This window comes from Strix aluco, chromosome 11, assembly GCF_031877795.1.
Source record: "Strix aluco isolate bStrAlu1 chromosome 11, bStrAlu1.hap1, whole genome shotgun sequence".
NCBI classification, from domain to species: domain Eukaryota; kingdom Metazoa; phylum Chordata; class Aves; order Strigiformes; family Strigidae; genus Strix; species Strix aluco.
In genome coordinates, this window is record NC_133941.1 from 8,583,636 (window position 1) to 8,606,401 (window position 22,766).

Consider the following 22,766-nt stretch of genomic DNA (forward strand, 5'->3'; position numbering starts at 1 on the left):
TAATATACCATCTCCAGGAAAAGTTGTGATAACTGAAGTAGCAGAGCTCTGGAGGAAGAAATGTCCCGCTTATGCATTGGATTTATTGGATAGTAATTGATTTGTGAGTCCAAAAGACACATGCCCTACCTGTTATTCAGGTGCCAATCTTACAAATGGATCTCGTTTGTCCAGACTGAAAGCTACACACAGGCTGAGTAGTTGAATACACATGGATCAGATTGAAAGGCCTAGGCAAGAATGACGATTTCTATCTTTTCCCATGTTCAAAATTGACCCAAAAGTCTAAACTGGATATATTTTAAATTGCAATATATCTGTTGAGTTCCCCATTTCTGCAACAATACAATGGCCCACAGAATGCATTTAAGCATTCAACAAACGAGACTGAAAAAAAAATCAGACAGAGGTAATCAGTAAATGCCAGACTAACATTTACTGTATCCACCGACTTCTACTATTCATGCTTTGAGTCAATTTTTATTCTTGAAGTGCTGTTGAAGAGAAATCAAAACCAGAAATAGAAAGGCATAGACATAACCTGAATTTTTCAATACAGCACCATCAAACAAAAGGGTAACAAAAGCTGTCATTCAAGGACTCTTCTGTTTGTTAAAGCATACTACAGCTTTGAAAATACAGTACATTTTAGTGTCAGACTCTTAGTTTGAAAAGCTCCCGTTAAGTAATGTTATACTTGTCTTGTACAGCTAGATCAAGTCTTCATGCAATCACTGTAACAAGCAACTTGCTATGACAAGCGAGATCCTTGCTTCCAGAAAACAGTGCGGTAGAGGCTAAAGCAGTGTACAATTATAGGTCTCCATTTCATTTTTATGCAATTACCTTCAGTTCAGCTGTGGGTCCATCTACATTATGTCCTTTATCAATTTAATATTTGCACAAAGTGTCTAAAGAAATAAAGATTATGCTAGACCAGCATAAAAAAAAAGTGGTTAGCACTTTTTTTTTTTTCTCTTTTATAGTTTGTTGCTGCATGAAACACTAGTAGGTTGAGAGTTCGGAACAAATAAGTGGAGGCAAATAGGCTTTAAAAATATATTATGTAAAACTGATATTATGTATGGTTATTGTGAAATGACAATGTAAAAAAAATTAAATTACAATTAGAGATGGGCAGAGGGTCAAACTTTGTTACTGTCTTTTAAGACCCTGTGTTCAGCTTCAGATATCCACAAATGACTGTGTTTTTAACATGTAGAAATCATCCACTGAAGTGAATTAAAAGGGAAAAATAAGTGTATCATGATGAAGAAAGCTCAGATTATTCAGTGTTAGACTGTTAGGCAGAGACAGCTAGAGGTAAACCCCCACAATGTGCCATTTTTAAATAGTATCATGAAGCAGCAACTTTCTGCCTCATACAGGGAAGCTGGGGCTTGCCTTGACTGTTGCAGTAGAAGACTGGGATTGTTCACCCATGTTTGCATTAAAGATAGAGATAGTCTCAATACTCACATGAAATTTCTATTTTTTTAGAAGTTCCATGATTCAGGAGGCTGACTACATTGTCTAAATTCATGAAAGTACAAAGTAAATTGCTTACTTTCCACTGATGCCAGCCCCGGAGCCCTCTGGTTAATAGCGAGGAGCAATGATATCAAGACTGGCATTTACAGTAGGTCCCCTGACCTCTACTTCTCTACGTTGGCTTAGGCACAAAGCTGGATAATAGGAGGCTGATGTTTCTTAGCACAGTTTAGAAATTAGCTTTTATATAGTGGCATATAAGGGCTCTAGTTCTGTTTTTGGCATGGGACAGGGACAGCAGCAATATGTTTTTGTTCTGTTGGACAGGGACTGCAGCAATATGGGTAATGCCAAAGAGCTGTTTGGAGCAACTGGTTAGGGGGACTTGCCACTGAAAGAGAAGGAGGAGAACTGATCTATCACCTTATGCAGGGCTCATACACATGTTACAAGCAAAGGACAAGGAAGCCTGTGGCTCTACTTGCCAGTGGCATTTGTTCCAAATCCATCCTGGTAGTGGCCCTTTGCCTCACACCCCTGTGGCAAGGACTCCCAAGGGTTAATGGTGAACTGTGTGGAAAACTCTAGCAGTTTAGGACTTGTAACTTTTAAATTTCACCGTGAGGCATCTTCATGTATCAGTGCAGTGACAGAACCAAAGGAATGCCTGACTGATCTCCCTGTCATTGGTTATCCCATGCACTGCTGTCGCTACTTGTCTATTGAATATATCACATGCTTGTCACTGAAAGAGCTGTGTGCCGTGTCCATTCAGTCCTGAGATGAAGCAGGCAGAGCTACATCAGACCTGATGGATGATAACTTGTAAGTATGAAAGCTTGAACTGAACTCACTTGGTTTGAAAAGACTCAGAGTAAAATGAAACCCAAACCCCAGGTTTCGATGGCCGTGTTTCAAAAAAGGAAAAGTAAAAAGAAAAACAAACTGTTTTCTTGCCAGTCTAAAGGACATAATTTGTCTGTCAGCAACAATGGAGGGGGGAATGCCAGGGGTAACTCTGCATGGTGTGACACATGCATGGGGCCAGCATGTTACCTGCTTGGTCCTCGCTGTTCGGCATCACCCTGGGGAGCACCAGGAGAGGCAGAGACCTGGTGCAGCTGTCTTGGTGGCAGAACAAAACAACATTGCAGAGGGACACTGTAAATAAATGTGGCTTGGCACAGCTATCACCCACAGCCACTTCATGACAGTCACTGACTTCAAGAGTTGTTGCTTTGGGGGCAAATAGAAGCAAGTGTGCTTCCTTGCAGGAGGAAGTTACATGGGATGATGGAACGGTTTCTGTTACTCTCTGTCTCATTTCTGGAAAGGAAGCCAAAAATAAAACAAATTGCTGAGAGAGAAGGTTTCACCTGAGAAGAGGGGAAGAGGATCACTGGCAAACACAGAAGCTCCTATTTCAGGTAGGTACAGAAAATTTGAGGGCTGGGAGGTCTGCAATGAAATGTGGGGCATCATCCATGCCCAAACACCCCAGAAACCCTAGATGAGGTTCCCAAATCATCAGCAAAGAAGGAGAGGGGAAACTGCAGCCCACACTCCAACCTCCATGGCTTAGCCATCTTGATGGACAAGAGGCCCAAGGTCCTCATGGTGACAAGCCCAGGTCCCCACATGGGTGCTGAGCTCCTCCACCTCTGCTGTGTTTGCCAGGCCATCCACTCCACGTGTAGGGCTTGGAGGCTTAAACTTTCCTTCCTTCTCTCTCGCAGGGTCAGGGAAGCAAAGTAGGAGGGGATGTGGGATTATCCTTACAGTGGGTGCAGCAGATGGAGCAAACTCCATGGGAACTGCTTTCATCCATGTAGGAGAGGCCAGAGGGAGACCGGGCGTCACAGCTGACCTGAAGCAAGCTGCTCTAGACTAATATATCATGGGTGGTTTCATAGTTTCATGTCCATTACATTTTGCTGAGCTCAGGCATAAGGATACAGGGGATTTAGAGACTGTTTATTTTTGTCATAAGGAAACAGGAAATAGTACACAAGGCTATAAATATATATTGGGCTTCATATGACATCATGAACTTGTGCAAGTGCTTCTCTTCTGATTTATGATGATGGACTGGTAATTCACAGGAGCTTTGGGTTTACTTTATTTTGCTGTTGCAGTAACAAAGCTAATGGTGCAATCCCGGGAGGGGGTATTTTATCAATAGTGAATTTTTGACCTCATTGCATACGTTTTAACTTCATGAATTAGTGACCCAGCTGACTGTAAAGCCTTCTATAGGCTTATTATAAATCTATCACAGGACTGGCAAAAAACTTTGGCCCAGATCCTAAACTCTGACAGGCATGTGTTGATGGACTGCATAGCAAGCACTTCCACTAATATTTCTCACTAATTATACCATATATTAAGAACAATGAATGAAGCCAATGTTTATATGCAGCTTCAACTGCTTTTGATGTAAGAAAGCAACACAATCTCTAATAAATTTTCACCTTCAACATTTCTATTCATTATAATTTTTACCATGATGAATGAAGTTAGAACTGGAGAGGGAGGGGGTTCATCTTGAAATCTGTTCAGTGAATGACTGAATTTACTTTCCTTCCCCAACTTGTGTTGAGGAAGGAGGGAACAGATGGACACAGGAAGAAGAGGGAGGCGAGTGTGGAACGAAGGAGATGGGTGAGGAACAGATGGAGTCGGGGGAAAGCGAAGAGGAGAGTCAGCAAGGATGGTAGGAAAGTTTTCCACTTGACCTTGAGTTGAAATGAAGATCTGTATATGCCATGGGGCAGCTAGATTTTGGGATGCATCCTCTTTTCTCTCTGTGGCACTTATGCCTTAGAGTCTTGCGGGCCATTCCAGCAGTCCCGTCCATCCCAGGGGATCTGCAGAACCCGAACCTAGATTTTCTCAAGGGGACAGCTGCTGCAGAAGGGCGTCTGCATTGTGTTCAGGTCCCATAATTGTGGGACAATTGTGTACAAATGCAGTACCCAAAATGGGTTGGGATATGTTAAGTGTCCCAGGAATCCCAGACAACCCAGAAATTGGAGTTTATGATTTTGAGGAGGTACCCTACGCCCTGTTTGTTAGGATCCAATGGCCAAAATACTCAAAGTGATTTATGATTTTACCTGCTTCAAGTAAGACATTTGAGATGGCCAGATTTTCAGAATATGCTGAGCATCTGCGCTTTGAGATGTATTGAATTATATAGGCCAAATCACTAGTAAGTCCTCAAAAATCTTGATTATAATCTTAATTCTATTAAATTGCCTGCATATAGTCCATTGGTTCTGGCTTTGCTAGCTGAAGAATGGAAGAGGTGAAAGTTAAATATTGGCCATGTGTGTCATTCCCTTTGAAGAAAATGGGAGCCATGTGCACTCACCTAACAGCAAAGTTTGGCCCCAACTATGATTTCACAGCTGGGCCCTAACTTCAGGAATGCCAAAGCACTAAATGACTCAATTGAGTAATCTGATCAATGCTGTATTTTCACTGTGGATTTAAACTGCACACACAGCAAGAACAGAGTTAGTTTTCTTCTCTCTCAAAATCACTTTTCTCTGTAGATTTGATAGCATAAATACGAAGTTTTGCTCTCATCACACAAATAAGTGAAATGGCAGAAAACGTATGTCAAATAAAATGCACAACATTACATCCTTTTTACTTTTTCGAGGCTGTTTAAGAAAATGGTTTCATTAATTTTGACTGAATAAAAGGTTCCTTTAAGGGATTTCAATAGGTGACATGAAAAGTGTTAATACAAATGATCAAGACAATGGAGGTTAAAACTGTTTTGAAAATATGTTTCTTTTATAGATCTCAGCTGTTGGAAGAGTTACAGAATAAATATACGGTAGTGCTGACATTCAGTGCTGTTTCATCTTAGCAAAAGAGTTTTTAATAAAGAAAATTCTTTTCAAAGAATGCTTTCTGCAGCCAGTCTTCAGAAAGAGGTTTTCCCCCCTCCTAGTTTAACAAAATTAAAGTAATTTATGTCATATTGATATGTCGATATGTTTTTCAATAAACTTTTTCACAGAGATTTTTTTAAAATTCTCTTCACTTTAAAAATTATAATTATATGTCTTCCTCCCACTTTGAAAATGGCACAAGGTGCTCATTTGCAGAGCTCTACTGTTCAAATCTTCACTGAGAATAGAAATGTCATGACTCAGTTAACAATGCTTTATTATTCACATTGATCTTTTTTTATAGTGTTCTTTATCTCAAAAACATTGTAAATCAGATATCTTCCTCCCACTCTTTTGTTCATTTGCAAATTTTTATTATTCTAGTTTAAAAAAGCAATGGAGTGTCAAGAGTCAGTGTATATTGTTTATGTTCCTTTTTGCTTTAAAATTACTTTTAACTATAAAAAGTAAGATGTACAGCAGGAAAAAAAAAAAGCTGGATTTAAGAATACTTAAAAAAGAATTGAAGGGATCAGTGTGAATTTTATGTTGTTTGCTTACACTTTGGAGTTGTAACAGACTTTGCAAGAAGGAGGACCAAACACTTTATGAAAGGGGTTTTATGTGCTAATTCAAAAGTCCCTATTGCATCAGACATCATCATCCATGTTAGACACTGGACATAATTCATGCTCTCAGTGAAGACAATAGCAAAATTCCCAACTGCTTTTGTAGCACGTTCACTGAATGGTTTACAGGTGCCTGCCCACAGACGTCCACTCTCCATCGCTGTGTGTCAGAGCTTGGCGCCAGGTCCTCAGGAGCCCTTGGCTGATAAGCGCCAAGATAAATCACTGAGTTTCACAGGAACTTCACAGCTTTGGTATCAAGTGTTAACTGCAGCAGAAACGTAACTTCAGCTGGTCGCCAGGCAAGGCAATCACTGAAACCTATGGGCCAGGGTGCGGGATACGGCCCTGCATCCTCCGAGAAGGCTGTGTCGGAGCCCCCAAGGTTTGTTTCTAGATTGGATCTTCCAAATTCTCCTTTAACCACTGTTTTCTTTCCTACCAAGTTTTTCTTTAGGTCTGTATTTATGTTCTGGCTGTTGTGACTGTATGAAATGGCCTCCCTGAAATAAATCCACTATAGCAATTGGGGCTAGTCCAGAGAACAGCAGGATCTCATGGCATTTCACATGCTGCTTGCTGATAGGTAGCTTTTTTTTTCTGTTGCCTGTTTTGAATTAATTTCCTCCAGTTTATGCACAGGGCATCCTGGCACCCTGTTGTTACTCCAGCAGCTCTTGAAAGAGATCATCCTCTCTGGGAGTCTCTGAGAAGGAGTGGCTATTTTTGAAGTTGAATTTAAGCCCCAGATTGGATTTTTGGATCTTGTAGGTGGTGTGGCAACTCTATCACATGAAACAACCTTAAAAAGCTTTTGTAAAGAAAAATAAAGTCTTATTTCCATATTCTTTTATTTCCTTCTTTCTGTTTCAAGGCTGCACTCTCCTGACATTTTTCTGAAAGGGATAATTAGACAAACTCAGAGCAAGTAAGTCTCAAACTGGACCCAATCTGAAAACACACAGCCCTGTCCTTCTCCCTCCAAGTCGAGGGCTAAGCATCTATTTGTTTTTATAAATGTCTGTGGGTCAACCCAACCACCATAGGGCTGTGCTAGTCCCTGTCCCCTCCCTGCTGTGCTAGTCCCTGTCCCCTCCCTGGACTGCAGGGATTTGGGATGCACAGCCCCACACAGCGTCCCTGAGGCCACCCCACTGATGGGGCTGCATGGACACCCCACACCAGGTGCTGGGGCACGTCCATGCTAGTGCTCATGGGCAGCTGCTTGTTGTATTGCTGGGATAACTCAAAACTCTCAAATTCTCTTTATTCATTACTGCAGAGTGTGAAGCTTGAGATTTTGATGCATTACCTTATCTGAATTGATCGTGTTGTTTTCAAATTAAAGACAAAACCAAACATTATTATTATTATAATCCTTGCCTCAACAGCACCGCTGCATTAATTCGGTCTTCCTTCCTTCCTCTCATGATTAATTACTCACCCCATCAATGAGGTTAAGACTGTCTGCCAATATGATCAAGTTTCAGACACAAAATCCTAACCAGAATGGAGTAGCCAGCAGTAGACAGGGCTTTATTTAATACACTGGCACTGTAAGTAAAGGTAGGTATCACCCATGGACATGCTGTGTAATTGCTCACTCTGTTTAGTTTGGGAAATTTATAGGTAATGTAAAACAGAAAATACTGAGGTTACAATTTTTTTTTTTTTTTCAACGTAAAACTCCATGTTATTAAATTTGGAAAGCACTTAAAATTCTCAGTTTTATTTTTGGTAAGCACTATGTATTGAAAAACGAAAATGTCAGAGGGATCTCTAGGCAGAATTTGTGAACTTTCCAATGAAAAGACAGCACAGTGTCTTCCTTTCGTGTCCCAAGGTCTTTGGCAACTGTGCCACTTTCTGAATGACCCTGAAGTTATGTGCCAAGAGTTTATTCCCAAAACAGGTATTACACGTGGTTATGGTCACAAAGATATCCTTGCACAACGTTAATGCCAGAGGAGCTCTGAGGCTGTCAGCATTTTGATTTGGTGGGGGGAAACACCATCAAAACCACATATATTCTCAAAATATATCCAAACAGTTCAAACACCGTCAGAGCTGCAATCACAGAAGATGCAACATTTCACATAGACGGTCCTTAAAGCTCTGCTTGTGGTAAATTGGCATGTGATAATATATGAACTACAAAAGCCCATGTCTTCTAATAAGTTATAAAAGATTTTATTTTATTTGAATCCAATAATGAGTGGCAATTTGTGAGAGTCTTATGTCTTCTAGAGACTTTCCTAGCAAACACTTCCATTTTTATCTCTCTAATCTGCATGCCATACTGGAACACAACTGGGAGCTGGACTTGTCCGCTGTAGCAAACATTATTAATCTTATTACCATCTGAGCACCTCCCCAGGTGCTGCTGAGCAGCCTTTGCTGGACTGTGCTGAAAAAACATTTATTTAGCTCCGCAAGGGCCTGATCCAGTATCACCAGATGTCAATGGAAAGATTGCCAGGGAGCTCAACAGATCAGGCTCCAAAACAACCTCCAATATGGTAGCCTTCTCTGGGTTTCTTCGCTCTTTTCCTTAGAAAGAGTTGTAGACAAAGCAATTAGAAATATCTGAAGCAGAAGTTGTACCATGCTGTACATCTTTTCACAAAACATTTTTTTCCTGGGGGACACCAAAGATGCAGAACATCTATTCTGGGGGCACACAGATGAGATCCACTGTTTCTTAATTATGTAATAAGTACTTTTAGGACAGTGTAGTCTTGCCAGCTCTGGCAAAGGCAAACATGGTAACTGTTCTGCTCACAGTATTAAATACACTTCTCTCTCTGTGCAGTGGAAGGATGTGTTTAAACTCGCAGTCTATCACTATTCCTGGATAGTGTAGGAGAGTCCAGGAACACTCAAGATGTCTTTTCCTGCGTATATTAACTTGTTCAGAACAAAATAGTGTTCTTAGAAAACATGAATCTTATGGCAGAAAAAAGTTTCCTTCAGGACTGTGCTACAAAGGTTTCCAAACCAAATGCTTGTTCATTTGGGTGCATGAAATATTAGGTTCAGCCTGCTCACAAGCACAAACACGTAATTTCTTCTCACCGTGGCACCTTCACTGTGGTCATTTCCACCTGGCTTTGTAATGTTGGCAAGTGCAGTACAAACACAATGTCTTCATTATACGAGCTTTCAGAGGAGAGCTGCAGAGTTCCTGCAACCTCAGTGAAATGCCAGCCTCTCCCCAGCGCCGGCTGTTTGTCCTGCTTTGCAAGGAGCTGCACTCCCAAGGAGTTTTGCTAGTGTCAGATGTGAGCAGTGAACACCAGAGGTTTCAGGTGTTGCTAGATGGTAGGTCATCACCTTCCCACCCTTCTGTGGACCACACACAAGGATCAAAGGGTTAGTTGAGCAACCTTCAGTGCACTGAGCTTGCCAAAGCCCCAGGAGCGGCACCCCTCATCTGCCCCCCTCGGTGCTGCCCAGGCATGGGGGCAGGTGAGAGCTCAACTCCCTCCTCAACACTTCCTCATGTAAAAACTTTCACTGAAGCTTTTGCTCAGGTGTACAACCCCTTCCAAGAAAGGAGGTCACAGCCCAGGCCCTGAGAGGAGAAAGTGGGTGTCAATGAAACAGAAGAGGTGTCACTGTTATAAACACAAATTAGGCAAAATCTAACCCTCATTAATCCTTCAGAGCAGGGCCTCTGGTTTGTTCTTTTTTCAATCTATTCTGTATTCAAAGCAAGTACATTTTTTCTGTCACTATATCGCTATTGTTAACAACTATAAATGTATTAAAAACACAGGGGCATTTTACTATGTGTATTGTGCATAAGAAATATTGTTACATGACAAGCTCCAATTGGCAAGTGAAAAGAGGTTTTATTGAAGGAAATAGCAGTAGCAAACAGTGAACTATGCAGAATAATGGTAATTGTTCCTTTAACATTGGCAGAGCGCGTTCACTTAATATGACTGCTCCTCTGTCTCTGCCTCATCCAGACCCAGAGGACCTGTTAGACAAGCAGGCAGCCACCTCTCTCTGGGATCAAGCTGTCAATGCAAACTTGCTTTCTTTCTATTTCTCGGAGCTAAGCTATACCCCCAGAGCTCCTGAAGCTTTTCCTGAGTGAAAGCTTTAAAAAAGCTCCATTCTAAATTACATCACACGAGCTGTTCTCTTCAGACTGACAGAACAAAAGCAGGGAGGGGGGGTAAATGCCAAAAGTACCATCTGAATGACTTCTGAGTCGCACGGAATGATTTACCTCTTCATCCTTTATCAGAGCAGACCAACATCATCTTGACCTTGCCTACCAGAGCCCCAGCAGTGTCCTCTAACTAACAGAGAAAGTTTGCATCGTGTGTGTTTGCAATACAAATAAATGCAGAGCTGTTGGGTGCAGGGTTTTTGCTTGCAACAACAGGGTCATGGGTGCTCCATTAAGAAAGGTTCAAATGGGGGCATGGTGCTTTCTAAACTTTTTTAAATGACATGGTCTCTAACACAGCCAACTCATCATTACTGGAAGAGCCCAGCCTATGGGTGCTGTACAGCCTTGGTGTGCTCACATTCTAATCAGCAACACCCCAAATAATAGACATGGTGAGGGCTGCTGAGGGCCACTGCCAAAATCTGAAAGGCCTCTCGGTGTGCCTCTAGCTGGAACTTCCCAATTAAAGGTTGTCATCAGAAGTAAAGGAAGCAGAAAAGCATTACCCACTTCTGCTGTGGCTGAGTAGAAAGTGGATAAATTGGCATATCTGCCCCTTCTAAAGGCTTTCAGGTGGTATGGATTGGTTCAAGAACCCTCACTCAGGAAAACATCCTCAGCTGGGAAGGGAGGGGCCATGGGCCTTCCCTCTTCTTCAGCAGATAAATAAAGGTAAAAGGAAGAGAGCAATGTTATGACTGTTCTCCAGGTAAGGTGTAGAATCAGCAGCTCTTGTAAGGTAGCTAGGTGCCAGTTTAGGGGTTGCCTGATCCCAGAGTAATCCTCTGAGGTCCTGAAAATTGAAATAAGCAGGTTTTTGTGTGGCTTGTAGGCTGATTCTTTTGTGTTTCTTACTAAATTTTTATAAGAAAATGATTGTGGGGTTAAGAACTTGTAATCCTCATACTCCAAAGTTTGTGGGGTTAGCCCACTGCACAGCACTTCCATGCTTGTTCTGCTGTTTTGAGTAAACCTTAAAATGCTTCTTTGTCATTCATACAAATAATAGTCTCATTTTAAAGATGGGTTGAAGGCTGAAACAGATGATGAGTCAATATTAAGGCAAAAAATGTTGCTTACAACCCCATGGAATTAGAATAATGGAGCTCATTTTCTTGCATGAAAGGTGCTGCTTCAGTAGTTTGCAAAGATGTGATGCCACACCACATGTACTGCGGGGAGAAAGAGCTGAGAAGTTGGGGGACTTACCTGACTCTCCAAGGGGCTGTAGGATGGGGCTGTCCAGTTCTGGAAAACAAGAATGGGAGAGGAAGGCTTCACTAAGCAGGAAAAGCTCCTCAACTGGTGAGGTGGCTTTGTTATCCCATACAGGCACCAGGTTTTTGAAAATGCCTCAAAACTGCATTGTTATCAGAGGAAAGAGAAGTCAAGCTACTGGGGCTGGAGATTTAGTCCTCTAATTGATTTCACAAGTATGGAAAAACCAGCTCTTAATAGAAGCTGGGAGATACCTCTTCCCTTTAAGGATCCAGTGTCCTCTGGCCTCTCACTGAGATGATTTTTTTTTTTTCCCCAGGGGACACAGGCAGTTTTCATATGGTCAACAAAACTTTTCTTACCCAGAGGAGCAGAGACTCCCTGAAGATCCTGATTCACTAATGCAGAGTTCATCCCTGGGTTTCTGAGTGAGTAAAGTTTATGGTTTTTGCTATGTCTTTTGTTGGCTCATGTCTGTTGTCTTCACACACCTGATCAGTGAAATGGCTCTGTCTCGATCCATAAGGGACCAGCCTAATGCCTGTTAAAGCTGATGGAAATGTCTGGCTTCAGGGCATAGTATATCAGGTGTTGTATCTGCTTCCTATGCCAAATTGTGAAAATCTTAATTAGGCAAAATCTTCATTAAAATAATTGCAACCAAGGTAATGAACCTGAATACAAACCTCATCATTGTGTGCTTTATCATACCCCTGTTTCTACCAAGGGTACGTCTGAAAATGCTGGATTTCCAGTTTTTGAAGTTAACGGAATAAGTTATTAAATATAACCACTGTAATACATGGTCTAGTTTTCTGAAACATGGCTTTAGGATATGGTGGAGGTTCAAGTTTAGTTCGCCCATCTTTTTTTTTCTGTTTCAGCATGGCAATACTTCCTGCACTTTTAGGTATACTAGGGTTTTGTACTGCCTTTCACCACCATATTATCTGAGTATCCCAAAATCAGTAATGATAGCAAAGCAGAAAACTTCACGGTGTTTGTAGCACTCTGCTTGGAGGGGAAGCCATAGGTCTTATCTAAATGACTGAATACTTGGGTGGCATTGTGGTGTGGGGCTTTGTGCCACACAGGGGTCACTCAAAGAAATAATATTCTGTAGCTTTTTCAGTAAACCTGGATCTGAATGCAAATTGTAAAAAATACTAAACCACCTTGTAAATTTTAAGTTGTGCTTGTAATAGTGGCAACCACAAGCTTGCTTGCTTATAAAATGAGGTGCCATGATTCTATTTCTAGGCTCTTGATTCAAGCACAGCTGGCCTTTCCACAGACAGCAGTGAATCTCCTCATGGCACAGGGGCAAGTGTGCTTGCAGGCACAGGCTTGTGAGTCTCTGACTCTGACACTATGTCCACAAGCAAGACTTGGAGTCCCTGGGGCAATGTGTGGCTGAGAAGGGATTAATTGGCTTACGCCACCATGCAGACCACACTACCCTCCAGTGATTCACATCCTGTATTGCTCTACCTGATATGCTGCTAGCTACATGCTTTGGGATGTACATAGTGAATTATTTGCTCTCATCTGGACTGAAGTCCAGAAAGTTTACTTAGAAATCTGTAGATAACTTTTCTCCCTTTTCTTCTACAAGCATGTGTAAGCCAAGTTTTATGCTCTCCTTGAGCTTTACTAAAAAGAGAACAGAAACGTATGCCTTATTCCGTGTGTTTATTTCAAGCCGTGATTCTTCTGGGAAGTGTGATTCGCTTACATCTTTCCATAATAAATGACAATGGTTAAGGTTGCATCTCTGCCAACCTCTTTCGAAGTGGTTTCAAGTAGTTTACTTAAAGAGGGATTATTTCAACTGCGATGGTATATGAGGCAGCTCTGAGGTAGTGTTTAGGTTGCACAGAACAAGACCACCTAACATTAGCTTAAGGCAGGAAATTTAAGGTCCAACAGACAGTAAGATCATAAGAGTGTAGAGTGAAAGTTTTCAAGTGTGCTGCACCTGAAATAAAAATAAATTGCTTGATTTTTTCCTTTCTTGATTGTACCAGAAAGACTGGGGAAGGCTAGCAACATCACCTGCCTGTCCCTCAGTGAGTGCTTGCACTAACCATTCAATTCTTGTGTACCTCAAATAATCCCCTACAAAGCAGAGACATTTAATAGTTCCTAATCATATATTGACTGTCTGGGTGCTGAAGCCATGTCTGCAAGTTAATATATGCTCTGTAAATGTAGTTGTCAGTGTCTTCTGGTTGCCTTGTTCAGTTTCAGAAAGTCTTAAATTTTCATGCAGCAAACTTCCTACAGCTATTACAGCTTATGGTCACTAGTTAGCTACAGCAGGAAGGTCAGACTTTGGAGACTGTAGTTGCTTTTCTGCCTGTAGGTTTCCTCCCCCTTCAAGTCTGTTTTCTACTCTTGACAGTACCCTGCCTTCTGTTTAAAGGCATTAGTAATACCAAATAAAGCTAAAGATGCTTGTTATAAAAACTAAGTTGTTTCCTTTTTAATCAGAGCACATGGTTATACCAGGTTTGGCATGAAGAATCTGTGTATGTGTCTGGTTTAGGGCACAGTAAGCTGATCATTTGTTAGAAGACTACTGCATTACATATAATTTTGCTTTTAGTTGTACAATATTCTGGGAGGTTGGTACAAGCATTGGTAATCTAATTTTTGCTTGGTTGGAGGTGTTGGAAATATAAAGAATGGGAAATAAGGCTTTTGCCATGTGTGCTGAACTGTGGTTTGGTAGCAGCAGTTGTCTTGTAGTGAAGCGGCCATCAAAACCTTTCTTGGGGTGGCAACAAATGAAAAATAATCTTCAGAAAATATATCAGTTTTCAAAGAGTAAAGAAAGATGCAGCAATTATTGAGACACAGGTTTGCAGTCTGTTTCTGATTATCCTTTTGGCTGGAGAGTTGGGATTTCTAATTGTAAGGTTAAGGAATCCTTTTTATCTATCTCTTGCCTCCTAATCCTATGCTAGACAGTATTGTTTTCTGTGCCTTTTGTCTTCTGGGGAAGGAGACAATCTCTGGCTCATGTGAACATCTTGTTAAAGTCTGCTGAGGATTAGGGGGTGTGACAGTTTTCTTGCTGAGCCTTTTTATTGGGGATTTTTATGCCTGCTTTTCTGGGAGGTCTTTGAAATGTCTTTTATGTAGCAATCATTTCACTCTTTCTTTGTTGTCTCAAATGTTGAGGCTGTATTCTTCTCATCTGTTCCTGTTTATATTCCATACTAGCTGGTCATGACAGTTTAGCTTGAAACTATCATCACACCGCATGCTTCTGAATCACAGGAGTGTTGTGAACTGTTCTAGGACAGTTGCAAAATCGAGTTTTATTTTAGGGCATCTGAAGCTTTAGCATGGTTGTTTAGTATGAAAGGCTGTTAAAGAGGTTCCAGATGAAAAACAATAATCTAGGAGCTGGACATTTCAAGTGTCCACAGCTAGGTATAGGCATTTAAAAATGCTGTTGCTATAATGAGATAGGCCCCCCCTTAGGGTGGTGTTCATCATACCAAGCTGCGGCTGGTATGATAGGTGTTCAGTCTAGTCTAAACGCCTACAACAATCAATGGAAGAGACAAGCCTGTCCTGCTGATGGCAAGTCATCCCATCTTGACAGAAGAGTTTAAGCCAGGTAAAAATTGCTCTTTGGAAGACTTGTTTTGTCCCTGCTTGCACCCCACCCACCTGCGGACAATATATAGATAATATGCAGACCAGAAACCAAATTTTTAGGTGACTAAAGTTAGATAATACAAAGACTAACCCTGGCCAAAGAAATTAAAGAACTTAGCTTTTCACAAGAAGTTTGGAAAGCTTTGGTAATTTCACATTTCAGTTTCAGAAAGTTATGGGGTTGGTCAAGGTACTTAAGTACAGGTAAAACATGAGATTTTTGTTTCCTAAAATATTTACTAAATCAATGTTTCAGTGTCTTGAGTGGCTATCTTAAGACATGTGGATTTCTTATATCCTTTTTTTTAAATATGAGATGGTAAGCACATTATTACTGATTTCCAACAGGGCTTATTTCTGACACTGTAAGCTCTCAGGTAGCAGCTGGGGAGATCCCAGATTCACTGTTAACCAAGGAGCCAGGGTTATGTGGTCTTGCTGATAATGGAGGAATTTGAAGTAGGTTTCTGAGACATTTGTATGGAAAAACTGGTTGCACCACCTTCTCTGAGAACATTGAGGTAAAATTTGTGTTTTCATGAAGTCATTGTGAAAACTGAGTGACTAATGTGCACAAGATGCTGTTTCGAGTTTAGCTAGACTAAAAAAATTTAGTTTCACTAAACAGTGTATCATATCGTTACAGAGGAAGAAGCTACCTGCTTAGATGTTTATCTTTTCCTCCAATAAATACCTTCCTAAAAGCTGGGGTTTTTTTCTTTCCCTATCAAAAAGTTGCCCCATGTAACACAGCATTTCCACCTGCCTTTGCTTGTCTCTAGCCTAATTTTTAGTGTCTAAAGCCATATATAATATGGTTCCATTTCACACTTAACCACAAAACCCATTCTTCCAGATATGATCTCCGTTTATTTTATATCGCACATCTTTTTCTTGAAGTATTTTATATATTGCATAATATGCAATGATACGGCACTGATGTTTATCAAAATTGTTTCACACTGTACCTATTTCTATTCCTGTCTTTTGGATCAAGTACAATACTGCTGGAGATTAATACCACCTTTTAAAATAGGTTTAATGTGTTTGTTTTCTTACCACATTCACTCCATCCACTAAGTTGTTATATGGATTATATTTAATGGGAATCTTGTGGGACTATCAAAGGGCATTTATTTTCTATTGAAATAACAATTAAGATAACACACAACTAATATAGTAATCAAATAAACGTGACAAATAACAAACTTTTTTAAAGCTGCAGAGGCATGCTAACAAATCTATTTGATCAATATATGGGATGTGAAAAAAGAGGAGACAAGATTGACTGATGAATAAAATGGAACTGACACAAATAGGCTGACAGCCAGTCGCAAGTCTCTTTAGGGCAAATGCAATTAACTTAGAATAATAGACTCAAATTTGATGGTTAGAAATGCATTTTTATTAACAATCACAGCCTGAATCATTATGCACTCTTATGAATAAAACTGTAGTTATATTGAAAGTCTGTGTATACATGTATGCATGTACATACAAAAAAGCCTTGTTGAAGAAGAGCTTTATTTTTGTGACAGAATAGCTGTATGAGATTTAAAATATAAAGCATACACAAGTATAAATCTAAATATTCAAACCAGTGATATAAAAATCACATATGCAGTGTGCTAGTATTAATGATAAAGGCAATAAGCATCGGTCCCAGGGCTGCTTGTTCTTTTGGGATGTGAAATTGCAATCAGGGATTTACAGATTTCATTCTGAGGCAGAGAAGTCATTACTAGAAACATAAGCTCATTCTCTTTACTTTAATAGCTATTTTAAATCATTCATTTAGAAAATACATTAACTATTTATTGTATAGGCAGTACATTTCTATTGGTATTCCATTTTCATGCACTTTTATAATCCTTTTTAACAAATTATTTTATTAAAAGAAGATTAGAATTAGCAAAAGGATCCTACCAATTTTTGAAAATGCTACTCTTGAAGAAGGATATTTCCCATTATTAACAGGTATGCAGTATTAAAACTTTAAAGGGAGGGAAGATATTCAATTGCTAATGTGTCCTTTTTCTTTTGACCTTCATTGCAGAGGCTTATTGCTATTTGTAAATTACTTTCAAAATTATTAATCTCATTTAATTTCTGAATAAATATATAATCTTCTTTTTTCCCCAAAAAAATCCTTGGGATTTAGATATGAAAAGAGCTGCCTATAGGATATGTTATGGTGCAAATGTCTTTTATTTGTGGGAAAAGATAAAATACATCATTTAATGCAGAGAAACTCTACATGGTATTAGCAAAGTATAACATGAATATGAAACCATGATACCTGCAATGCTTGGAGCTTAAATATCTTGAGAAAAAGATGTAATCGCAGGAAGTAAAACTGCATGGGAAATTGTTTAAATCCAGTGTTCTCCAGCTCAGTGTCCTTGGTGGATGACAACTGGCTGGCCAGTAAAACATGATGCTCTGTAGTCGTCTACAGCATGAAGAAGCTGGTGTAAAACATCATCATGGTTCTCAGGCAGTTTCTAGGGTTGCTGAATTGGATCCAAGAAGCAACCACACTCTCTTTTCTGCACTTCAAAGGTGGTTTTAATCCTCCCTGTTTCTCAGCAGTGAGAAGTGCGCAGATGTACTGGGAAGGCAAACCACCTCGTGTCTGGTAGGGGAAGAGGCCCATGGAAACCATTCAGAACAGGGACAGCATGTGGCTGGGGAACAGATTTTTCTGGTAAACACCTGGTGTCTGGGGAATGTGTAGACTGCCATTTTGGTTTTCTGCCTCTAGCCTTAAAGTCATTGCCATGAGGAAAAAACTTCTCAGGAACTCCAACAGTTGCTGAAGGCTTTCCAGCAGTTTTTTTCTCCTCTCATAATCTATTCTAGATACTCACAGCAGCCCACCACAACATTTCCTGATCTGGCTTCTTGAATAGCTGATATTGCCTATTCTTAGAGATAAGATGGATGGATCACATGTTGTTCTAGCACCACCAAACCTGGTGTGTGCCCAAAAAGGGAATAATACTGTTGGGTCTAGCGTAGTTGTTTGACAGAGAAATTGTTGAAAAATGCTCAGAGACTTGGACTGTTAAAGATTTCTCACAGAACTGCGTTTGGTGTAGAGGGAGTCTGAGTAGTTAAAATTACGTTATCTATTCAATTTCTCCTTACCATTTCTGTAGATGTGTCACTGGAGACCGATGGAAGAAAAGTTACTACTTGAATCTGATGCCAGAAAAAGAATATATGTTCTTTTATGACCACAGTTACTCAATATTTTAAATGAGAAACAGGTCTTAAAATAACTTATATGAAAGTTTTGGTAGGTAAACCAACAAAGGAAGAAAGACCAGATGATCTGCTGATTTAAATGAGGGCAGCTTCTTTGCAGTCAATGCGCAAGTAGTACAGGGGTTTGGGGCTGTGGGCTCAGTTCTTCCCTCTTGTTGGTTTTAGGCTAGTGAAATACTGATGAACTCCACACAATATTTCTTGATGTATGATGATGTAAGAGAAAGGAGGCTCAGGCCCTGCATGATGATAGACTAATTCTCCACTGATGTAATCATCCAACCAGAACAAGAATGACTCACTGCATCCATAAATATCTTGTGGCCAGCTTCTGATCATGTTTAAATTCGTTCACACCAACCTCGTCTCATTTGCTTGAATGGGCTTACTCCTGAGTTAGAATGATACATGTAAGACAAAATCCAGGCCCTTAAAAATCAAATCATAATTAGTTTCTCTTAATAGCTGCTCTATTAAAAAATGTCAGGTCTTCCAAAAAGTATATTAGAAAGAAAAAGAAGATGCTTTTAAGTGCATTAGGTTTTTTCTTAATCCAGCAGTGGTAGACTTGGTGATATATCATACTTACAATATGTTTCTATTGGCATTCACGTTCCATGTTTTTATATTCCCTTTCAGAAGTTATTTCATTAAAATAAGATTAAAATTAACAAAATGTAACTACCAGGTTTTGAAAATATTATCCTGAAAAGGATATTTCTCCCCAGCACCCGCCACTTATGTTCTACTCTATCTTAAACTGCTCAAGTTCAGAACTCTGATTTCACTATTTCATGCTCCCAGAATATGAAAAGATTCCATTCCCCATTGGTTTACACTTTCCTCAGTTTTTATCTTTTACAAATATGGCTTGGCCAAGATGTTCTCGATGAAACAAAAATACTTTCGCTTTACTTTCTGTTCACCTCATCCTCGAGCAGGTGCCAGGCAATCTGCGGTAGCTGTTCCGCTACCTGAGAAGTGTTCATATATAGAAACACCAGGCCAGCCTCCGTTGTCACGGCATGGAAAGCCAAAAATAGATGACATGAGAACATATTTCTTCCCATGAAGATTTCTGCAGCTATGTGAAGTCTTCAGATAAGCAGGTTTTAGTGTTAGAAAAGAATAGTGTTGGAATGAAGAATCTAGACTATATATTATAATATAAAAATAGTCTCTATAATATATATGTTTGATTACATAGAGATAGACAGACATATTTGACTCTTCCTCCTTCCCTCAGCAATGAAGAGTTGTGCCAACAACTGCTCCTCCATGTCAGGTGTATGCTGTTTCGACCTATTAGCATGGTTGGAAAGCCACAAAAAAGTAAATGGCTTACAAAAAGCCATATTTGTAATTTATTTAATTGCACAGCACTGATTTTCTGTGTGATTCAAGACTATCCTGAAGGCTGAGTTGCACTAGACATCATGTTGTGTTAGTGCCACTGGCATGGGAGAAGATGGTATATTTTAAAGCCAAGGGACGGTGCCAAAAAGAATTACAGATGATACATCTGGAAAGGACCTCCTAGTTCAGCTAGTACTGGCCTGCATGACATAAAAATCTCTGTAGGCTAATCCCTTAGGTGTTTTCCCCCTCATTTCTTCTTGGACACAATCAAGCGACAGTGTCTGAAATGCTCTCTGAGGCAGAGCATTGTCTAATAGTTCTTGCTTGGAAGATATTTCCTTACTATCCAAGCTACCTTTTTTAATTTTCCCAAATAAACATAAGGGCAGGTATCCTGCTGTAGAAGCAGAAAGACATGCAATGGGGTAAGTAAATTCAAGTGGACTAAAGCAGTCAGCACTGCAGTTTTTCAAAACTTGATTTTTCTGGAATAATTTGTTTCTTCCCTGGTCTTGGTGGTGCTGCTTATTTATGCTTTTCTTCACAGTAATGGGTCACACTTTGTTCTTTTGTGGTTTTTTTTATACCAAATGTCTCTTAAAGACACTGAGGCAATGGATGTTTCAGTTAGGACTGAAGTTTGCTAAGGTTTGATAGATATTTTAATAGTCAGGGTCAGTGATGATAGAACAAGAGATTGGTTCTGCTTTAGCTTTATGACAGTGTTAAAGTTCTCTGGCTCCCAGATAACATCTAACAGGCCCTATACTGCAGTGCAAAATTATGGTTAAGACTCGGCTGGTGGTTATTATCCAGTAAATGTTCAACATATTTTAGTAGTGCGTTAGTACAAAGTTAACTGCAGTGACTGGTGATTTCTGCCATGGCCAGAAATCTGTCAGACTAGATGCTCAGTGCAGATACAGTCGAAACAGTCTTGTCCCTGAAAACTTGAGGTCTACGTAGGTAGCTGAATCGTGATGATTTTACAGATGACAAACTGTGATGTGGACATGGATTTTTCTTCTTTTTTTTTCTAAAGAACACAAAGGCAGCCTAGGAATAGCCAGGTACAAAACTTTGGTTTTGAGTGTTAAATGGATAATAAAAAGCATATCTTTCTCCATTTTTAAATAGTCTTAGGTATAACATTTATGCTCTATATTTCTTAAAAATCCTTGCTTTAAAATCCTTTTCTTCTGTCATCAGGGATAGGACTACTTTGATTCACTTTCTAGGTGGCTTTTCAGCTGTGTATAGTGTATCTTTTTAATTCCTTTAGGTTCAGTTTGAATTCTTTGTAGAAGAACACTTATGTAATTTCAGTGAAACTTCAGATGTTCTCCCAAGAGGTGAATTTGTGCGGGTTGCCATTATGCTTCTCTTCAAACTATCTCTCCAAAAATATTAAGAAAGGAAAACCACAAAATTGCACTAAAATGGAAAAAACACCTGTAAAAAATGTTGCTTTCTTGTGAAACTAAACAGAACAACTGTAACTATCTTGGAAATCAGAGTAGTCTATAGAGTTTTGTGATTTTTGGGAACAGGCTATTCCAGTACAATTATCCTGTCTGACTGGAGCTCATAGAACCACCCTCATTAATTTTTCCTTCAGAGGGATTGCATTAGTGAATGCAGTCAAACCCCACTGCATATCACCAGCGGCCTCCGTCTTTAAAGCTAGGTGCTGCTCCCTGGGAGCCAAAGGGAGTTTTGCCATCGACTTTAATGAAAGTAGGAACAAGCCCTTTATTTGCAACTTAAAGCAAGTAGGTTAGAATTATGAAGAATGATTATTTAAAATAGCAATGATGTAATATCAGTGTCAATTCCATTATTTTAACAGATGTAAATTTGCTCTGCTCTTGAACTCTGGTGAATTTTAATGGCAATATTAAAGAGATACTATTAAGACTACTTAAAAGAACTATTTGTAAAAAGTGTCTCCAGTTAGGGGGGGGAAAGTTTAAATTGCTTTTTTATTCAGTCTGCACAATTATTTATTTGAATGGGTTTGTATATTACAAATTAATATGTATTAGAAACTGAAAAGATCACACAATAATTCGAATAGCCATTGGATATGGGAGAGCTTGTACTATTAGACAAAGCAAATAGACTTCTTATCCAGCCATAGTTTAGGTAGTCTTCATCATAAGGCAAATAAAGATTTTATGATATACATTATGGACAATGTACATGAAGAAAATAGTTGAAAATCAGCTGTCTAAATAACTTTAGGGTAAATTTACATACATTCCAAGGCAAGTTCCATGTCAGTAACTCCAGTGTTGTACCTGGGTGATGACAACTACTGTCACTTTCCTGGCAGTCAAAGCAAACTGAGGATTTCGAGGTACTTACAGGATCTGGTTCTAATTTTATGTGCAACCTGCATTCCACTAGCACACCCATGAGAGAAGGAGGTCAGCGTGGTCAGTCCTGGAAAGAGACCTCTTAAAACTTACGTACAAGGCTGTTAGCATCTGCTGTCTCAAAAGTGTATTTTCTGGAGGAAAAGTTTAGTTGTTTTAAAACTAATTCTAGGGCCACTGTCCAGAGCTTGTAAAATTAAATGGAAGATTTTGAACAGGCTGGCATTGCACAAACTAGGTTATCACAGGCTAAAAAAGAAGGTGCTGCCACTTGGGGTTTTTTTGGAAGAGAATTGGAAGAGTAATAAAACAAATACTAGAAAATGAGACTGAGTGTCAGGGAAAGCCAGACTCTATTAATTCAGCACTGGCATTTTTATTAAGGGCTCAGCCTTTCTGTTATTAAACTCAATGGCAGTCCTTTGTGATCTTTACCTCATCTACAGCTACGAGTTCTGGGTGCTACAATTATTTCTGTTTATTTCTTGAAAAGACACAGAGCTCATCTTCATTAAGAAGTGGTGGGCACTGGCAACTGCAGTCAAGGGTCTCAGCTATCCAGAAAGCTAGATATTTAGAATATTTAAGTATTATGTATATCTAATTTAACACTGTGTATAAAAGTTTACTTCATTAATATCAATCTGTAGGATGCCTC

General features: G+C 39.6%; 1 protein-coding gene across 3 annotated transcripts in view; it reads right to left on the reverse strand.

Moving 5' to 3' along the window:
• The window catches only part of MDFIC2 (MyoD family inhibitor domain containing 2), a 44,532-nt gene that overhangs the window by 7,237 nt on the left and 14,529 nt on the right, over positions 1-22,766 (reverse strand). Inside the window, exons 2-3 of one of the 3 annotated variants that reach the window (XM_074836778.1) lie at positions 11,421-11,459; positions 2,548-2,616 (exon numbers count right to left, since the gene is read on the reverse strand). In XM_074836778.1, coding sequence (XP_074692879.1) covers positions 2,548-2,616; positions 11,421-11,459 — 108 coding nt within the window. The remainder of the gene's footprint in view (positions 1-2,547; positions 2,617-11,420; positions 11,460-22,766) is intronic. The other 2 variants (XM_074836779.1, XM_074836780.1) reach the window with 2 other exon arrangements.